The sequence below is a fragment of the Candoia aspera genome, chromosome 8, assembly GCF_035149785.1.
Source record: "Candoia aspera isolate rCanAsp1 chromosome 8, rCanAsp1.hap2, whole genome shotgun sequence".
Classification (NCBI taxonomy): domain Eukaryota; kingdom Metazoa; phylum Chordata; class Lepidosauria; order Squamata; family Boidae; genus Candoia; species Candoia aspera.
The window spans coordinates 52,552,837-52,568,209 of NC_086160.1; the positions used below are offsets into that span (position 1 = coordinate 52,552,837).

At 34.0% G+C, this 15,373-nt stretch overlaps 1 protein-coding gene across 9 annotated transcripts in view; it reads left to right on the forward strand.

Annotated features, from left to right (window-relative positions):
- CAMK2D (calcium/calmodulin dependent protein kinase II delta) overlaps positions 1 to 15,373 on the forward strand; it is a 136,226-nt gene that overhangs the window by 96,878 nt on the left and 23,975 nt on the right. For 4 of the 9 annotated variants that reach the window (XM_063310626.1, XM_063310619.1, XM_063310620.1 and 1 more), the window contains 2 exons: positions 136 to 178; positions 7,038 to 7,075. In XM_063310626.1, the coding sequence (XP_063166696.1) occupies positions 136 to 178; positions 7,038 to 7,075 (81 nt within the window). Of the gene's footprint in view, positions 1 to 135; positions 179 to 7,037; positions 7,076 to 12,996; positions 13,057 to 14,462; positions 14,505 to 15,373 lie in introns of all 9 variants that reach the window. The other 5 variants (XM_063310625.1, XM_063310618.1, XM_063310622.1 and 2 more) reach the window with 2 other exon arrangements.

Genomic DNA, 15,373 nt, shown 5'->3' on the forward strand with positions numbered 1-15,373 from the left:
TATACTACTGTTTATGAATACTATATATTAAGATGAGCCATGAGTGCATTTAGAATTAAATTCTGTATTTTGATATTCAAATTAAATGGTTTTATCTTCTAAAATATCGGCATATGCTTGATTGTGTCTTTTCAGGGAGCCATTTTAACAACAATGTTGGCTACAAGAAATTTCTCAGGTATGTACAGTTCACTTCTATGCCTCTGTATTGTTAGCTGTTGGTATGCATTCATGGAATATATTTAATAAACCTTCAATTTGTTTACATACTATTTTGTTTGTTTGCTTGTTTTGCCAAAAATATTTATTTTTTGTTATGCATTGTCCAAGTACAAGTGGAATGGGATGAAAATTCTAAAGGGTTACCTTTGTCATTTCATCCTTTCTACAGAGTTCTTTCTAACTTCTTTTTATGTTATAGCTGAAAATTCTAAAAGATCTGAAAGCATCTGTTAAAATATGCAAACATTAGATTCACAACATACCCCCTTTCCTAAATTCTCTTTTATATTGGTATTGGAAAAGAATTCTAGAAGTAATTCTTGACAGAGTTTATTGAACATTTTTGCCAATTGTTGGGTTACATTTTCCTTTTAAATGTGTCTGGAGGAATAGTTGGGCACATTATGTGAAGAACTTTTCTTCAGTATTCAGACCAATTATCCTGCTGTATTAGATGACATCCTTGCCATATAACTCATGAAAAACCGCTTGTTCAAAATGTATGACATTTGTCTGCTAGACTCTTATGTTGGGTATATGAAATTTCTTCCATAGGTAATCTCTTCATTATGCCAAAAATGTAATTTGAGCAGAAGGCCTCTGATAGTTAAGTTTACTAATATTGTTTTAGATAAGCTTTTTCCAGCTAGCTTGAGAACTGACAGTAGATTAGCAAAGATTGTTCTAGGTAATGTATTATTCCCTTTCTTGCACAGTCAGCTACTGTAGATGTTTAGAGTGGATTTGGCATTTTTGTCCGCCTGTTGAGTCCTTCCCAAGGATGATGATGATGATGATGATGATGATTTGATACAGTCACTCACTCCAATGGACTCTGGGCAGCTTACAAATTATGAATTTATTTATCTACTTCTGCCTATTCATATGATACAGTATATATTCAAATGGGTGGGAGGACTAAACTGCCACTGTCGGTTGGTATTCTATAATCAGATTATAAAAACAGAACTAAGTACAACTGTAACTTTAAAAAGCCAACTTTTGAAAGAAGATACACAATGGAAATGCAGAAAATTGATGAAAAATTTTCAAAATCTACAGTCATCGTTTGCTCAGACATCTAACATCTTTGCTCCTTTTTTTTTCTTTCCTTTTTTTAATAGGGACTTTGGAAAATATGGAATACCATACATATTGTTGTCTGTATTCCTTTACATTTTAAATCCATTTTTCCACAGCTGTGATATACTAGGTACACACATTTTTTAAAACTAACTTTAATGGAAGTTCAAAGTTACTTTGAACTTTGATGGAACATAAAAAATACACAAATTAAAACTGAAAACTTTGAATCACCCAGTGATACTAGATTCCCATAGAATACCAAAGAAGAACAAATACCTACAAGCTAGCTGTAATGAATATATAAGTTATTTGGAACATCAAGATCAAGATCTTTATTTCTTTTCATACATTCTTTCTACCATTCCATTAGTGGCAGAGAGCTACACCTCTTACAAGTGAAAGTTTGCTATCTTGTTTTCTAACATTTGGCAATGCTACTCCATTATTCAATCTGATAAATCCAAGCAGAGGTTGATACAGAACAGCTTCTAATGGTCCTAAGCATTTGGGGAGAATATTGTGTCTGCATGTCTAGAGGGTACAATCTATGAGTCTTTTCTATTCATGGAAATTACACAACCAGGCAAAATAAAGAATGTAAAACATTTAATAATTAAATATATTTCTAATAGTAGAAATTAAGCAATCTGTCTTGCAAAATATATCCTCTGCTGCTCAGGAATGCTTGTCAAGAAATGTGATAACTTTCTTTTAAAAGTGAAGGGAAAAGTTCCGGAACTGAATGTCCTTCAAGTTCTATTGTTGTTTTAAATGTAATGATTTGCAGGAGGAATTTAAACTTGCCATTAAGATGGCCATTCACTGTTGGCTGTTTTGATTGCCAGAGGAAGCCCTGCCCTTTCATTCCTTCTTAACAGTTAAGGAACGTATATTGGACATGGAACAATTTTGTAATGATTCCTGAATAGCTGTTCCAAGATGGTTGTATCAATTCTAATGAAACTTTTGTGAAATACCTATTTCTGCTTAACTCTATATGGAAATTCAAATGGAATTCCTTATCACTAAAATGAATTATAAAACATATCTAATAATTTTCAGCACTCACTATTCCACTCACTATATCATATGTGATTTTGTATCCTGATATAGCCAGCCAACAGAGTACCATAGATCAATTATTCCATTCACCCTTTTCTGTTCTTCGTTAACGTATTGTCATGTTACCTATTGTATGGTGGTTAATTTAAGAAAAGGTGGCATCCAGATGTCATGAATGCATTTAATTTTAATTTATTCATTTTCTTTTTGTACATGTTGTGTACAACATGCTACTGTTCCTTTTTTCTTTTAGTGACTTTTGTGCATTTCACTATATTTATAAAAATGTTTTATTTTTTCCCCCTTTTGGTTCTTCCTGTAATGTGGAATGTTTGTTTCTTGTGAGGTAAGCCCCTAAGAAGCTGAAAGGGTTTTTTTTTTTCTTCGAGCTCCTAAGAAATGCTTGTTCCAACCCATGTGATGTTGTTGCCTTTTATATATTGCTTTAGGATGGAACTAGATGTTACAGGAACCACATCATAGTATCATGTTGAGTTTCCCTTCCATTAAGTTGGCTGGTGCTTATGTAAGCACGGAAATTCACAGCAGGTTGACGTGTTTCAAAATCCTAAATAATATTGGGGAGGCATGATGAGGAAGCTTAGAGGCACTGTTTGTCATTGTCATAGCAATGACATGGCTCCCATAACTTCCAGTTCCAGCCTCATTTCCATTTCTTTGGGTTAGAGTGCTTACCAATCAGTAGGGCTTTCCATGTAATAGTCTTTTAATTAAGAAAAATAAGCAAATGCCAGTTTTTTTTCCAATTCCTAGTGTGATTAGGAATATTTGTAAACTGGAATAGTATGAAACATCTATTCCATTGTAATATAACTCAGCATATCCCTACTGTGTTTCTGGTTCTCATTTACTTGGGGAAAAAAGTGATGTTTTCAGATTTGCTTACTGCTTTAAAAAGATGCCAAAATAATATGTCAAAATGGGGATTTTTGGCATCTTCCTCAAATAACTGAGCTTCATTATTTTAGTTAGATTGCTGGTTTGCACATTTTGATACCCCAGTTTTAATGTAAATATGTAATTCTGAAAACATTAAGATTTGTGCTGGTTGGAGAATTCTGCTAGTTGGTCCACACATCTTAAAGTTCCCAAGGCTGAGAAACACTGCTCTAGCATGTATAAAGTAGCGCATAAAATTAAATCATTAATTTTATACTCTATACTTTAGCATGTATTCAGAGTGGCTCACTCAGATTGGATGTACATTTTACAGTTTGCTAAAATATAGCTTGATATCTCAGCAGAAACCTCTGTTCTGTGGCATCCATAATAAGCCACAATGACGTCAAAGCAGGTGCATTGTGATATTGCACACAAGACGCAATTACATATTTGTGTTGTGATGTCTGAAACAAATATTTAAGTGCACATCATTATCCCCTTCCCCCACACTTCCATTACTTTATTCTTCCTCAAAATTCTTTAGCTTTATCTGTGTCAAGTTCTTAGTGGCCCCACTTACACAGAAAACAAGATTCTTCCAGAGGTCTTTTAACAAGATTTATTGTAAGAGAATGTGATAAGATTACAGAAATTTCAGCATCTGGATTGTTTCCCTTTAACAATCCAGTTTATCTTCCACATTCCTAAGACAGAGACTCTCTCAGTCTGTTACTGCTCTTGTGTGAACTAGCGAGGAAGCTGTTCTTTTAAATGATAAGGGGGGATGTCCAGATACCATTTCAGTGTTCTTAGCATGTCTAATGGTGCTCAGTTTTAATATTTTATGAACCAGGTTCTTAAAACTCATATAAAGTATAGGATTATAGGATATGATTAATAAACTAACATTTAACCACAGTTTCCCTTTTTGTATGAATCATGCACAGAGCAGTTTAGTTAATCATGATTAACACAATGAGGAGGCAAAGACTTGAGTACATTGCCAATATCAGTCATCCTCAATAAGATGCCCTTCAGATATATGAACCTGCAACTCCAAGAATTCTCATCCAGGACAGGAATTCTGGGAAGTTTATACCAATTTTGTTGGAGAAGGTTGGTGTAGATGCCTTCAGTAATAAAAGTCTGTTTACAAAGATGGGAAACATACGATCAGTGGTTCAAAGGCAAGTCCATAGTTTTCATCACTGAGTTAGATTTGGACTTTTGTGTTTGATATAGTAGCCAAGCATTTTAGCCATTGCTCTACTACAATGTCAGACAGTGTTGTTTTAAATGCAGTTCTTACAGAAGAAGGATGAATTCATTTTGATCCTGGTAATATTCAGCTAAATATAACCCAAAGAATTATCAAAAGGTAATCAGGCATATGCTTATTACACCCTAGCTAAAAAGCTACGGATTCACCAAGCTTAGCGATTAGTAAAGTCATCATTAATTTCATTTGTATTTGTATCCATCCATTGTTTTTTATGTTTAGAAATGTGTAGTCCCAATGTACCAACTCCTGATGAAAGCACTATTCCTCAAATAGCGTTTTACCATGACATTTCAAGAAAGTTGCTTCATTGCTTCAGCCAAATAGTCAGCTTCAATTATTGAAGACTGATATTATTTTTGAAATGTAAGTTGCATTAATATAATCTTGTGGTAAACATGATGAGTAAAAACTTTGTGGTTCTGTTCTTGAAGCAGCAGGGCTTACATAATTTTCCCACAATGTTGTTACTGATTTAGAAAAAATTTATGTCATCTATTTAATGGCTCTTGACAGTATACAAAAAATAATAATAATAAAATATCTTGAAAAATAAGAAATATAAAACACAAAGACAGGAAACACTAAAATATTAAAACTTTAAAACACCAAGTTTTTAAAAGCCTGAGTGAACAATTATATTTCAGTGAATAAATGTAGTTAGTCTTCCTAAAATGCAATAGGGGGGAGGGGGCTTGCTTCAACTTCAGTGACAATTTGTCCCGTAAATTGGATTTTGTATTGGAGACAGCAAAATTAAACAATACTATCAAATGCATTTGTGGTGGGACCTGTAACAGATATCCTATTGTTGCTGGGCAGATTTTTGGACTGCCTGTTCCAATTTAAATAGTTTGAGCCTAAATTACCAGTTGTACAGGCAGCATAATCCTTCGGCCACAAAAGAAAGACTTCATAAAGTACAAACTCAGTTTTCAAATTATTTATGCAGATACAGTCTTGTATATATATTTCTTTCTCCCATCATGACAACAGAATTCCTATCCACAAAGTGTTTCTGTTCAGAGCAGACATTAATAGCGCCATAGAGAATGCTTCACTCTCATTAAGATAATTGCATTTCTGTTTGGTAGTATGATATAATTTAGAAATCCATTTGCTCAAAACAGGTTGTTAAATGTATAGTTCCAAATGCATTTATAATTTGGAAACTTACTTAGTTCATACGACTATTAAATTTATAGCTGTACAAACGTCATTTATAATGCAATGATGGTATCTATAGTGTAAATTCTAACAATATTTGGGTTACTATCTTATTAATACTAATTTTCCATATATCTGTTAATGTTATTCTCACATAACCTCAACAAGATACACTTGACTACAAATGAAGATGGAATGAAGAATAAGGCATATCCCTGCATAAGCTCCCTAAATCTGGTTTTCTCTTGGGAAAAACAAAACAAATGCCTAGGCCATTTACAAAAGCATATCAAATACATTCATGATTCTTAATTATATAACTTTTACCTTTTTTTTTTTTACTGCCAAGGACATGTCACTGGATAATAGGGATTAATGTGCACCATTCAGTCTTCTTTGATTTTTGCTTTTTTGTCCCATTTGGGGGGATAAAAGTTGCTTGATATACTTCTTCCCATCTCCTTTTTAGTCTCTGCGGCTGAGAATTCCTAAATCACGAAATCCAGACCTTGGAATGTTCCCCAAGCCATTAGGTAGGGGTGAGGAGGAAAGGAAATGAGCTTCTGAAAAATCCCAACCTTCATTTCCTTCTGGTCTCAGTTCTCTTCTGTTGAGTATAATAAGGGGTAATTTATATTTCTTCACAAAGCAAAACAGGAGAGGCAGTGAATGCTTTCTGTCTCAGTCCTTCACTTGCACAGCTTCAGGAATCCTTTCTGACCAATGAGTAGGATTCTTCTATCACTCATTTATAAGCAATGGGGATATAATTGATGATACATAATACTTTATAATTATAATAATAGTGTATCCTTTTTATAGATAAAAGGAAGGATTTACAGTCAGAAAAGTTTTTAAATCAACAAGCAACAATGTAATATGGTACAAAAATATGATCTATAATTTTCTCCAACTTTCTCTGTTCCTCCCTTTTTGTATACTTCACATACCAAAATGGTGACAGTTCTGAGTAAGAGCTGGATATTGTATTTTCAAACATGGAAAATCATAATTTGCTTTTTCTTACCAGAATCCAAGGAATTGTGCTAGATGCTTGGTAAAATCTGATTTAAACCTATCACAGTAGCTGATAGAAACCAAATCAGCCCTCCATAGATTCAAAAAGTTTTGGAGGATTCATAATTGTTGTTTGTTTAATAAAGATATTACACTAGTATGGAAATACTTTGCTAAGAGATAGTGGAGGGATGAAATGACCAATTATGATAAGTGGAATTCACAAAAAGAAAGAAAAATATTTTTCATTTTTCTTGTTGAATTAGTCAACTGACACTGTTTCTTTCCTTCTGATTTATAGCAGCCAAGAGTTTACTGAAGAAACCTGATGGAGTAAAGGTAGGTTACAAATATCAAGGGCAGCTAATGATATTCTCACTCATTTTTCACTAGCATATCACCTTCTAAATTCCGTTCCTTTGGGCACTGATATAATTGGTTCCATTAAGAAGTTTGTATATACACATGTGCATGCACACACACACACACACACACACACACACAAAGATCTTGAGCATAGTATCACCACTGCTCTGTTGCCTTTTCAGAAAACAGTTAAGAGAATACTTTTCCAACAGGCCTTTGAGGCAGCAGGTGATATTTACCTAGAAGTAGGTGAGCAAGGGAGAAATTATTTTCCTTAGTTCAAAGGTGTTTTACTTGTTGAATTTCTTAATGTTTCAGAGTTGTATACGTTTTGATTTTTATTGTGGGCTGCCTAGAATCTTACCTTAGGAAGGGGCAATGTATACATCAATGTATTAATTAATTAATGTACCCCTTTCTAGTTATTTTAGTGATGTAGCCATTTTTGAATAGCAGCCATGTTATGTCATTAGCATTCCATTTCTCATAAAATCATCACAAAGTATGCATATATTCTTTATTCTGCCACAAGTAATCAGTGTTTCTTGGCAGAAAGTAATATATTTTAATATCTCAGCTACCATGTTCAGATTGAGTAAGCAATATTGAGTAAGAAATAGAAAAAGGTTGTAGCTTTCCTTTATGTTACAGAATATCTGAGCTTGTAGCCTAGAATCCATACAAGGAGAGATTGTGTCCATATATAATGTTTTAGGTAATAAATTGCAAATTAGCTTGAGAAAAAAAAAAAAAAAATCCAGGATTATTACTGTTAAATAAAATGCTTCGGCTATTATTAGAAGTGTAATTTCTACCGATCTTTCTCTTTAATAGAATGGTTTTTGAGTTAAGCTTTTACTCTTGCGTTTCCTTTTCTTAAAGCTGACCTTTGAAGTATCTAACTCACTGTATGTTTCATCTGAATTTCTGAAATTTATAGTTATATATTTCGTGTATAAGCACATTGGTAACCTAAGCCAGCCACTCAGTAACAGCCAAATTCAGTACGATTCTTTACTGGACCCGGCCGGCGCACTTCCCAAGATTAGCTGGACCTATTGCAGAACATTATTTGCTATACTGAGACTTGTATCGTACTCCATTTTCCATTTACCCCACTGACTATGTAATACTTCTATGTGTCCAAAATCTGTCCTTTCCAGTGGAATAAAATGGCTGCTTTTTTCCCACTGTTGGATAGTTCACTAGAAATGTCTTAATGTTTCTGTAATATGCTCCAGTTCAGGTAGTTCAACAGTATTTTTATTGCAGATCTGTAATAGTCTCTGTCAGAATTGGTCTATTTAAACAGAAGTGCTGATGATAGTTACTACTGGCAATTTGCAGGTATTATTCTTGGAGTGAAGGTGTTATGCCTGGTATTCAGGATTCTTTCTTATAACTGTTCTCATAGGGCATCATGAAAGGAGAATGTTTAATCATTTTCCAATGCCTGTCAAAGAGGAGATTCTATTCATATGCAGAATATTCCTTCCATTTCTGCAAATCGGGCATTTTTCAAACAAGCAGCCAAACTACAATGAATATGCTGTTCTCCATGCATTGATTCTTTAAATCCAACCAGTCATATTTTCTTCTTTTCCTTTCTCTCTGACTGGTCATATCAGAAAAGGAAGTCCAGTTCGAGTGTTCAGATGATGGTGAGGATCTTTATCTGCCAGACTTTTCATCCTATGAAATGTTCACACTTAGAAATAAGATAGATGTATTTATCAATAGATTTGATAGTGTAACATCAGAAGCTACAAGACGTTTAAAATACATGCTTGTGACTTCTGCATCACTGTGGTGTTACATCCTAAATTAATCATTTGCAATTCTTTTACACACTGTGCAAATATTGGCGGGAAATTTGGAACAGTGGCCATGACCCTATTCCAATACAGTAGCATTGTCATTTGAAAGCCTTCCATATTTTTGCTATAATCTTTTTGTACTTAAAGCAGATAGCTTTCTGAAAGCTAAGGGGGGAAAAAATGACGTATTCTTTCAAATAGTCTTAGAAGCTGATAGGAATCTGGTAGGTGTCAATGTAAATTATCACTGGAGTCACCACCCAGTGGTGGATATTGTGCAATATTTGTACCAAATAATACAGTCTGGTTTCTGTTATCACACACTTACTTATATATAATTGAGAGTGACAGATGTTGAATCAGATAATTTAACTGATTTTATTTCTGAAGTATTTATTTTATCAATAAGATTTCTCTATTTTTTAATAAAACAGTTTTTATTTTCTTTCTTGTATTTTTATGTAGAACAATATTTTTTTCTTAAGTGCTTACAACTGCAAAACTGGATTCATAGATATTTATCCTAAGATACAAGAAGCAAATTAAAAACAAGTTACAACCAAATATTCCAGAGTATCATAAATGGTTAATTCAAATCAAACAAAGCAAAATGACATATTGGTGAATAGTAAATGTGGAATCCTACCTGGCTATGCTTTGTGTGTTTTCTGGGGAATTTTAAATCTTTGTTAAATCTTTAGATGATGTAAATATTGTTTCAATATTTAATATTGTGATAGTGTAAAAATAGATCAGAAGTGTTGTCAGTGAATCAATCACTTTATGTTATTTCCTGTCAGAATAGTTTCTTGCTGTTTCTATTTCTGTCATGTTCGTAATGCATCTGCAAAAGATGCAGCCTGTCTAAATTAAGACAAGAAGAAACTAATGATTTGTGGGACATGAGTCTTTATGAAAGGGGTCTGCAGTTCCACACTCATTTTAGAAGGTATTGATAATATTACTTTGGAACCCTAAAAATTGGAATTAGCTTCTAAAACCTTTTTCTAAATGTTAGTCCTTTAAAGAAAACACAAGATTACATGCACTGAAGGTGATAACTCTCATTATTACTGAAAATAATGCTCTTCAATGTAATTTGTGAGCAGTTTGTATATAATTATGCAAGGACTAACCAGGTAGACCCTTTAAATGCAAAGTTTTGAAAGGTATTTGCACCACTGGTGTATAGGTGTACATTAGAAAGTATTTATGTTGGCTAGTTATCCTTCTCCAGATTAAAATTACTTGACTAATGCTTAATATTTGATTCCTGCTCAAGATTTTGAAAAAACATTTCTTTTTGTCTGTGGGTATTTCCCCTCTATTTTTAAAGTACTAATTTTGTGGTATGCCAACTTGTGTTTATATTAACTTTATGACTTTCTTTTCTTTTGAGCTTGCTTGAGATTATAAGATACTTTCTTGTTACACAGAAAAAAAGCATGAAATGAGTTTTTTCACCCCTCTTTTAATTCAAAATAAATCCATAGTAAGAAAAATTGTTTAATTGAAAGGGTGCAGAAGTTCGTGAACAATAATGAGGTGATAACAAAGAGAAGTCATAAAAATATGAAGTGAGGCCATTGCCTGTGGACTTGTCTGTACATCATGCTTATAGATTGCCTAAATTGCAATCTACAGTACAGAGCTTAGCTAGTGTGACTTTTTGTCATACTGCAGACCCCATTTTTAAAAATTATTACTGTTTATTGTTAATACTGTTATCTCTGTTAAAAGCCTTGTGAATATTTCCCATTTTAAGCATACTGTAACTGGTTAAAGACAAACATAGTGGGTGTATCCCCCACCATGTTATTATATCTCAGACCTATGCATGATAAGCCATCACAGAGTGATGAAATGATTTTTCTGTGAAATGATTTTTTTTTATTTTTATAGGTGAAGCTAATACCAACTTTTTGCCTTAAGCTACCCTTTGAATTCCAAATTTTTACCATCTGCCCTGCTGTGTTTAAATAACCACTTCAGATTCATCATCCTAAGGCCTCAACTTTTTACTCCCATTAGTGGTTTTTTTAAGGATAGTGATCAATTTCACATTTCAGGGTAATCTGCAAGAATAGTACTTGCATTACCCAATGACAAGTCTGAATGTGACATCATTAACTGGCCCGTACTGATTTAATGTTGATCAAAGAAGATGGGTGAAAAACAACAGTATTGTTTTTCTTTTATATATATTGTAAAAGTGTTCATGTTCTTTGTGTTACTGGAGCAGTAAATATTCTGTGTTGCTGATCAGTTAAACTTTTTGTCTGATCAGCTCTATTGTTTTGATTGCTTCTTCCATTCTGCAGTCTCTGTGTGTGTGTGTTTATGTGTGTATTTGTGGGTACACAAACATGCATATAGACACACATACTCCCATGCCTGAAAACATAAATATTTATGGTAGCTTTACGTTTTACTTTGCATATGATAATAAAAAATGAGCCAAACTTTCAAAATTACACTTAACATTTCTTATATACATGTATATGTGAGGTAATTTTTTAAGTTCCTGATACAAAATATTTGCTATTTTTTTAGGGTTCAATTGTGGCATGTATGAGTATTCAGTTCTTAAGAGTTTAAAGCTAATTCATAATATGGGTTAGACTGAAATATTAAATTGTCTTCAGGAAAACCAGCCAGTTTTGGATCAAGTGATCTTCTATTACCTTAGCTAACTTTCTATGTACTTTACCATAACATGTGCTTGACAAATGTTAAAAAAAAACCTTTAAACATGTCTCAATGTTATGAATACTGTATGTTAATAATCCATTAATTATCTGAGCTATGTTCGTTAATTCACATCATGCTTAAAGTTATGTTTTAGGAAACTTATCTTTCTGTCTACATTGATTTTAAAAGCTCAATATAGAGGAGGTATTTGCTATAGTACTTAAATAATAAATGTTTTACAGTTGATTGAAGTTATTTTCATTTGTATCTGGAGAAAGAGAAGGATATTATACTGTGCTGAAAATTTAGCCTGAGCTTCAGATCAGAACATTTTTCTTCCTTGACAGTGAGATAACATAATTTTTCACATTTAAGAGATATTACTTAACAACAAAATGAATTTTTTTTTCTGAAATAAATGTTTTTCTTAAACAGTAAGTATCCTTAGGATGAGAGCCAGTTTGGTTAGTGATTACGGCATTGGGCTAGAAACCAGGAGTCTGTGAGTTCTAGTCCCACCTTAGGCATGAAAACCAGCTGGGTAACCTTGAGCCAGTCATTCTCTCTCAGCCCTAGGAAGGAGACAATGGCAAACCACTTCTGAAATCTTGCCAAGAAAACTGCAGGAACTGGTCCAGGCAGTTGCTGAGGATCGGATACGGTTGAACAGCAAAAATTAAAAAAAATATCCTTAGGATACTTATCGAAGAATATATACTGTGTGTGTGTGTGTGTGTGTGTGTGTGTTTAAGGATAGATACTGACTCATCAGAAGCAAGAAAATATTTCCTTGTGCTAACAGTAGCAGACTGAGATGTACAGTACATGAGTCTGAAACTGAACTAAAACCTGATGTACTTCTTCAGTAATCAACAGAAAGCAATGGGTTGATTTCCAAATGTTCCAGACTCCTACAGCTCCCTTTTTTTTTAATAATTGACAATGCTAGCTAAGGTTGATGGGAGTTGGAACAAAACATCATTTTGTTTGTTATGTTCAGTAATATCTCATATAAATGTGGAAAGTGACATCAGCTTTTAGAAATGTGGTCCTACCCACTCTAAATTTGCATTAATAGCATACTGCTTAATATAAAGTATTGTTAAGAAGCCTCTTAGTATCACATTTGAAATGATGATCTGTAAAAACTCCTATACAGCAAAACTCCTATACAGCAGTTATGAACTGCATTGAAAGATGCTGCAATAGTTTCTTATAAATCTGTTCTTGCTATTCCTTTTGATGCTGTAAATTCATCCATTTTTCTTTATCATCATACAGCATCTATATCTATCTACATTCATTCTATAGAGGCAGATATAGATATGATTATCTGAAGTGAGAGGTCTAAGGCTTGTTTTGTTTCTATTTTCTGCATATCTACAGATAAACAACAAAACCAACGTGGTAACCAGCCCCAAAGAAAATATTCCCACCCCAGCGCTGGTATACCTGGCTTTATCCTTAATTTATTTTTAAGTTCCATTTTCATTTTTTTTTTCCTTCACTTTCTTTCCTTCCTTTTTCTTTTACCTGTTGTTTGCTTTTTAAAATTGTGAAGCTTTCTTCTTCTCTTTCTTGGGAGCTGGGGATTGTATTTCTTAAGAGGTAGTTCATTGTCAAATAGTGTGTTTCTAATTAGCCAGTGTGCCATGGAAATGGATCTGCTTACCACAGTAACGTTGGTCACCGCCACAGTCAAGTTTCTTTGCATGCTGTGTAAGAAAGTGAATAGAGTGTGCTTTTGTGTTGCCTTTAGCTCTTTGCCTGATTGCTATTTCAGTATTTACAAATTAGGTTTCAACCAAATTTCTTCAATCTAAGAAGAGTGTCAAAGTCAAGGAGAGCTAACAAGATTATTGCTAGGCAACAACCAAGTAGACCTTATTCAGCTTTTCATTCCTTTACTTTCTCAGCAGGACTTTGCATGACTTTGCTTACTGAGATCAAGAGGCATCTAGTTCTAAAAGCTGGTTATATACCACAGTTATCTTTTATTACATAAAAATCATTGTGCCATAATAGGCTCTGCGGGAAATGTGTAACTAATGAGTTTGGCTATTTATATCATAACCTTGCTTCCGTTATTTATTCTGATTTCTCGTGGCTATGTGGCAAAGCTTTAAAATTAAATCCTCTCTATTAATTGGCAGAGGCATCCCATCTTGCATATTTTGATAAGTTCGTTTTAAATTTGTGCAAGATGTTCCTATTTACCTGTAAGTACTGGCTTGATATGTCTGCCAGGTATTTCCCAAATGCCTTTGCCCAAATTATGAAAACTTTTAAATCCAACCGTGAATGAAAATGCTGAGCTCACAGCTGGAGATAGTGTGGCCCTGGAAGACTCTGTATAAAATGAGTTAGAGGCTGTCAGCGCTCCTCACTGCATCCTGGATGGTTGCAAATATATAAATGTTCGTGCAAGTGATTAGCCTATTATGGTCCCTTGTATCCTTGTAGGCTTTAATTGTGCTTTAATCAGCTAATTAATGTACTTTCCTTTATGGAAGCTATGACATAAAATAAGATGATATGAATGACATAAAGAACAGGATGGTATAAATGGTCAGCACATTCACTAGGAGAACTTAGTGCCTCTCTAGATCTCCAGAACTTCAAAGCCCTGCAAATTTCCAAATCATCACTAAGATTTTTTGCATGCTGCTACAATAGATATGATTACCTTTCTAGCAGTTTTGCCAGTGACATCCTGGCAGCAGTTAACATTGCTTTAGCTCTTGTCAGTACTTAGCACATACCATCTGGTCATCTCATTCTTCCTCCTCTTACTAAAATGCAAAATCTATTGACCAAGAACTGTTTTTTCTCTCTATTTTACTCTCACTTAGGAGCCCCAAACTACAGTAATCCACAATCCAGATGGAAATAAGGTATTCAGAAAGAACAAGTCTGCTCTGCTCTTTTCAAATTCCATGTTCCATTCAGTTTTCCAAATCACAATGTTAATGCAAGCCTTAGCTAGGGAATTAATTAGGAATTCGTGAAGTCTGTAAAGCCCTATGCTGTTTGTAACTGGATCCTGGTGAGTACTTTTCCTCAACCACAATAGAGGTCAGATAGGTTGAGGAACAAGAAATTGTAGTGTGAGCCATTTTGTGCTTCTAGTTTCCATTTCACGTTTCTGGTTTAGATTAGGAAAAAATAGTTTTCCTCAAATGCAGAGTAGTCCTTTTTTTTAATGCTATCGTTACTGAAATTTAGGGAAGACACACTTGGAGGTCTGTTTTATCTTCTGTTTCTCAGCCTGGTCATTCATCTTTATCCAGTCAAAGTAGGGAATCTTTGGGGTAATACTGCTAATTTTAAATTACCTGGCGAGCTACACCTATGTATGAATTTTAGCAGATGCTGTTCTTATAAATTGTAATATATCCTCATTCATACAAACTTGAATACAGATTCTCAACTATGTTTTTCCTCCTTGAGTCATCATCTTAGACTTTTCCAGTTATGAGCAGCAATTCTGGTGTTGGCAGTCAAAAGAAGTTTACGTCCCTTATGTTCCTCTTTGCCTTCCTGAGGACTCCAGTAGCCCAGTGGCTTTAACTGGCTGATGTGACCCTTGAAGAAGATGCTTAGGACCAACCAAAAACAATATGGTTAGACGAGAAGCTTTCCATTCCTGATTAGAGAAATAACTTCTCCACTGAACTTCAAACTTCTTTCAAAACACCATTCAGCTGCCCACACCTTCAGTGACAAAAATGTTAATGTGGATTCCTCCTGTTACATTTTTGTT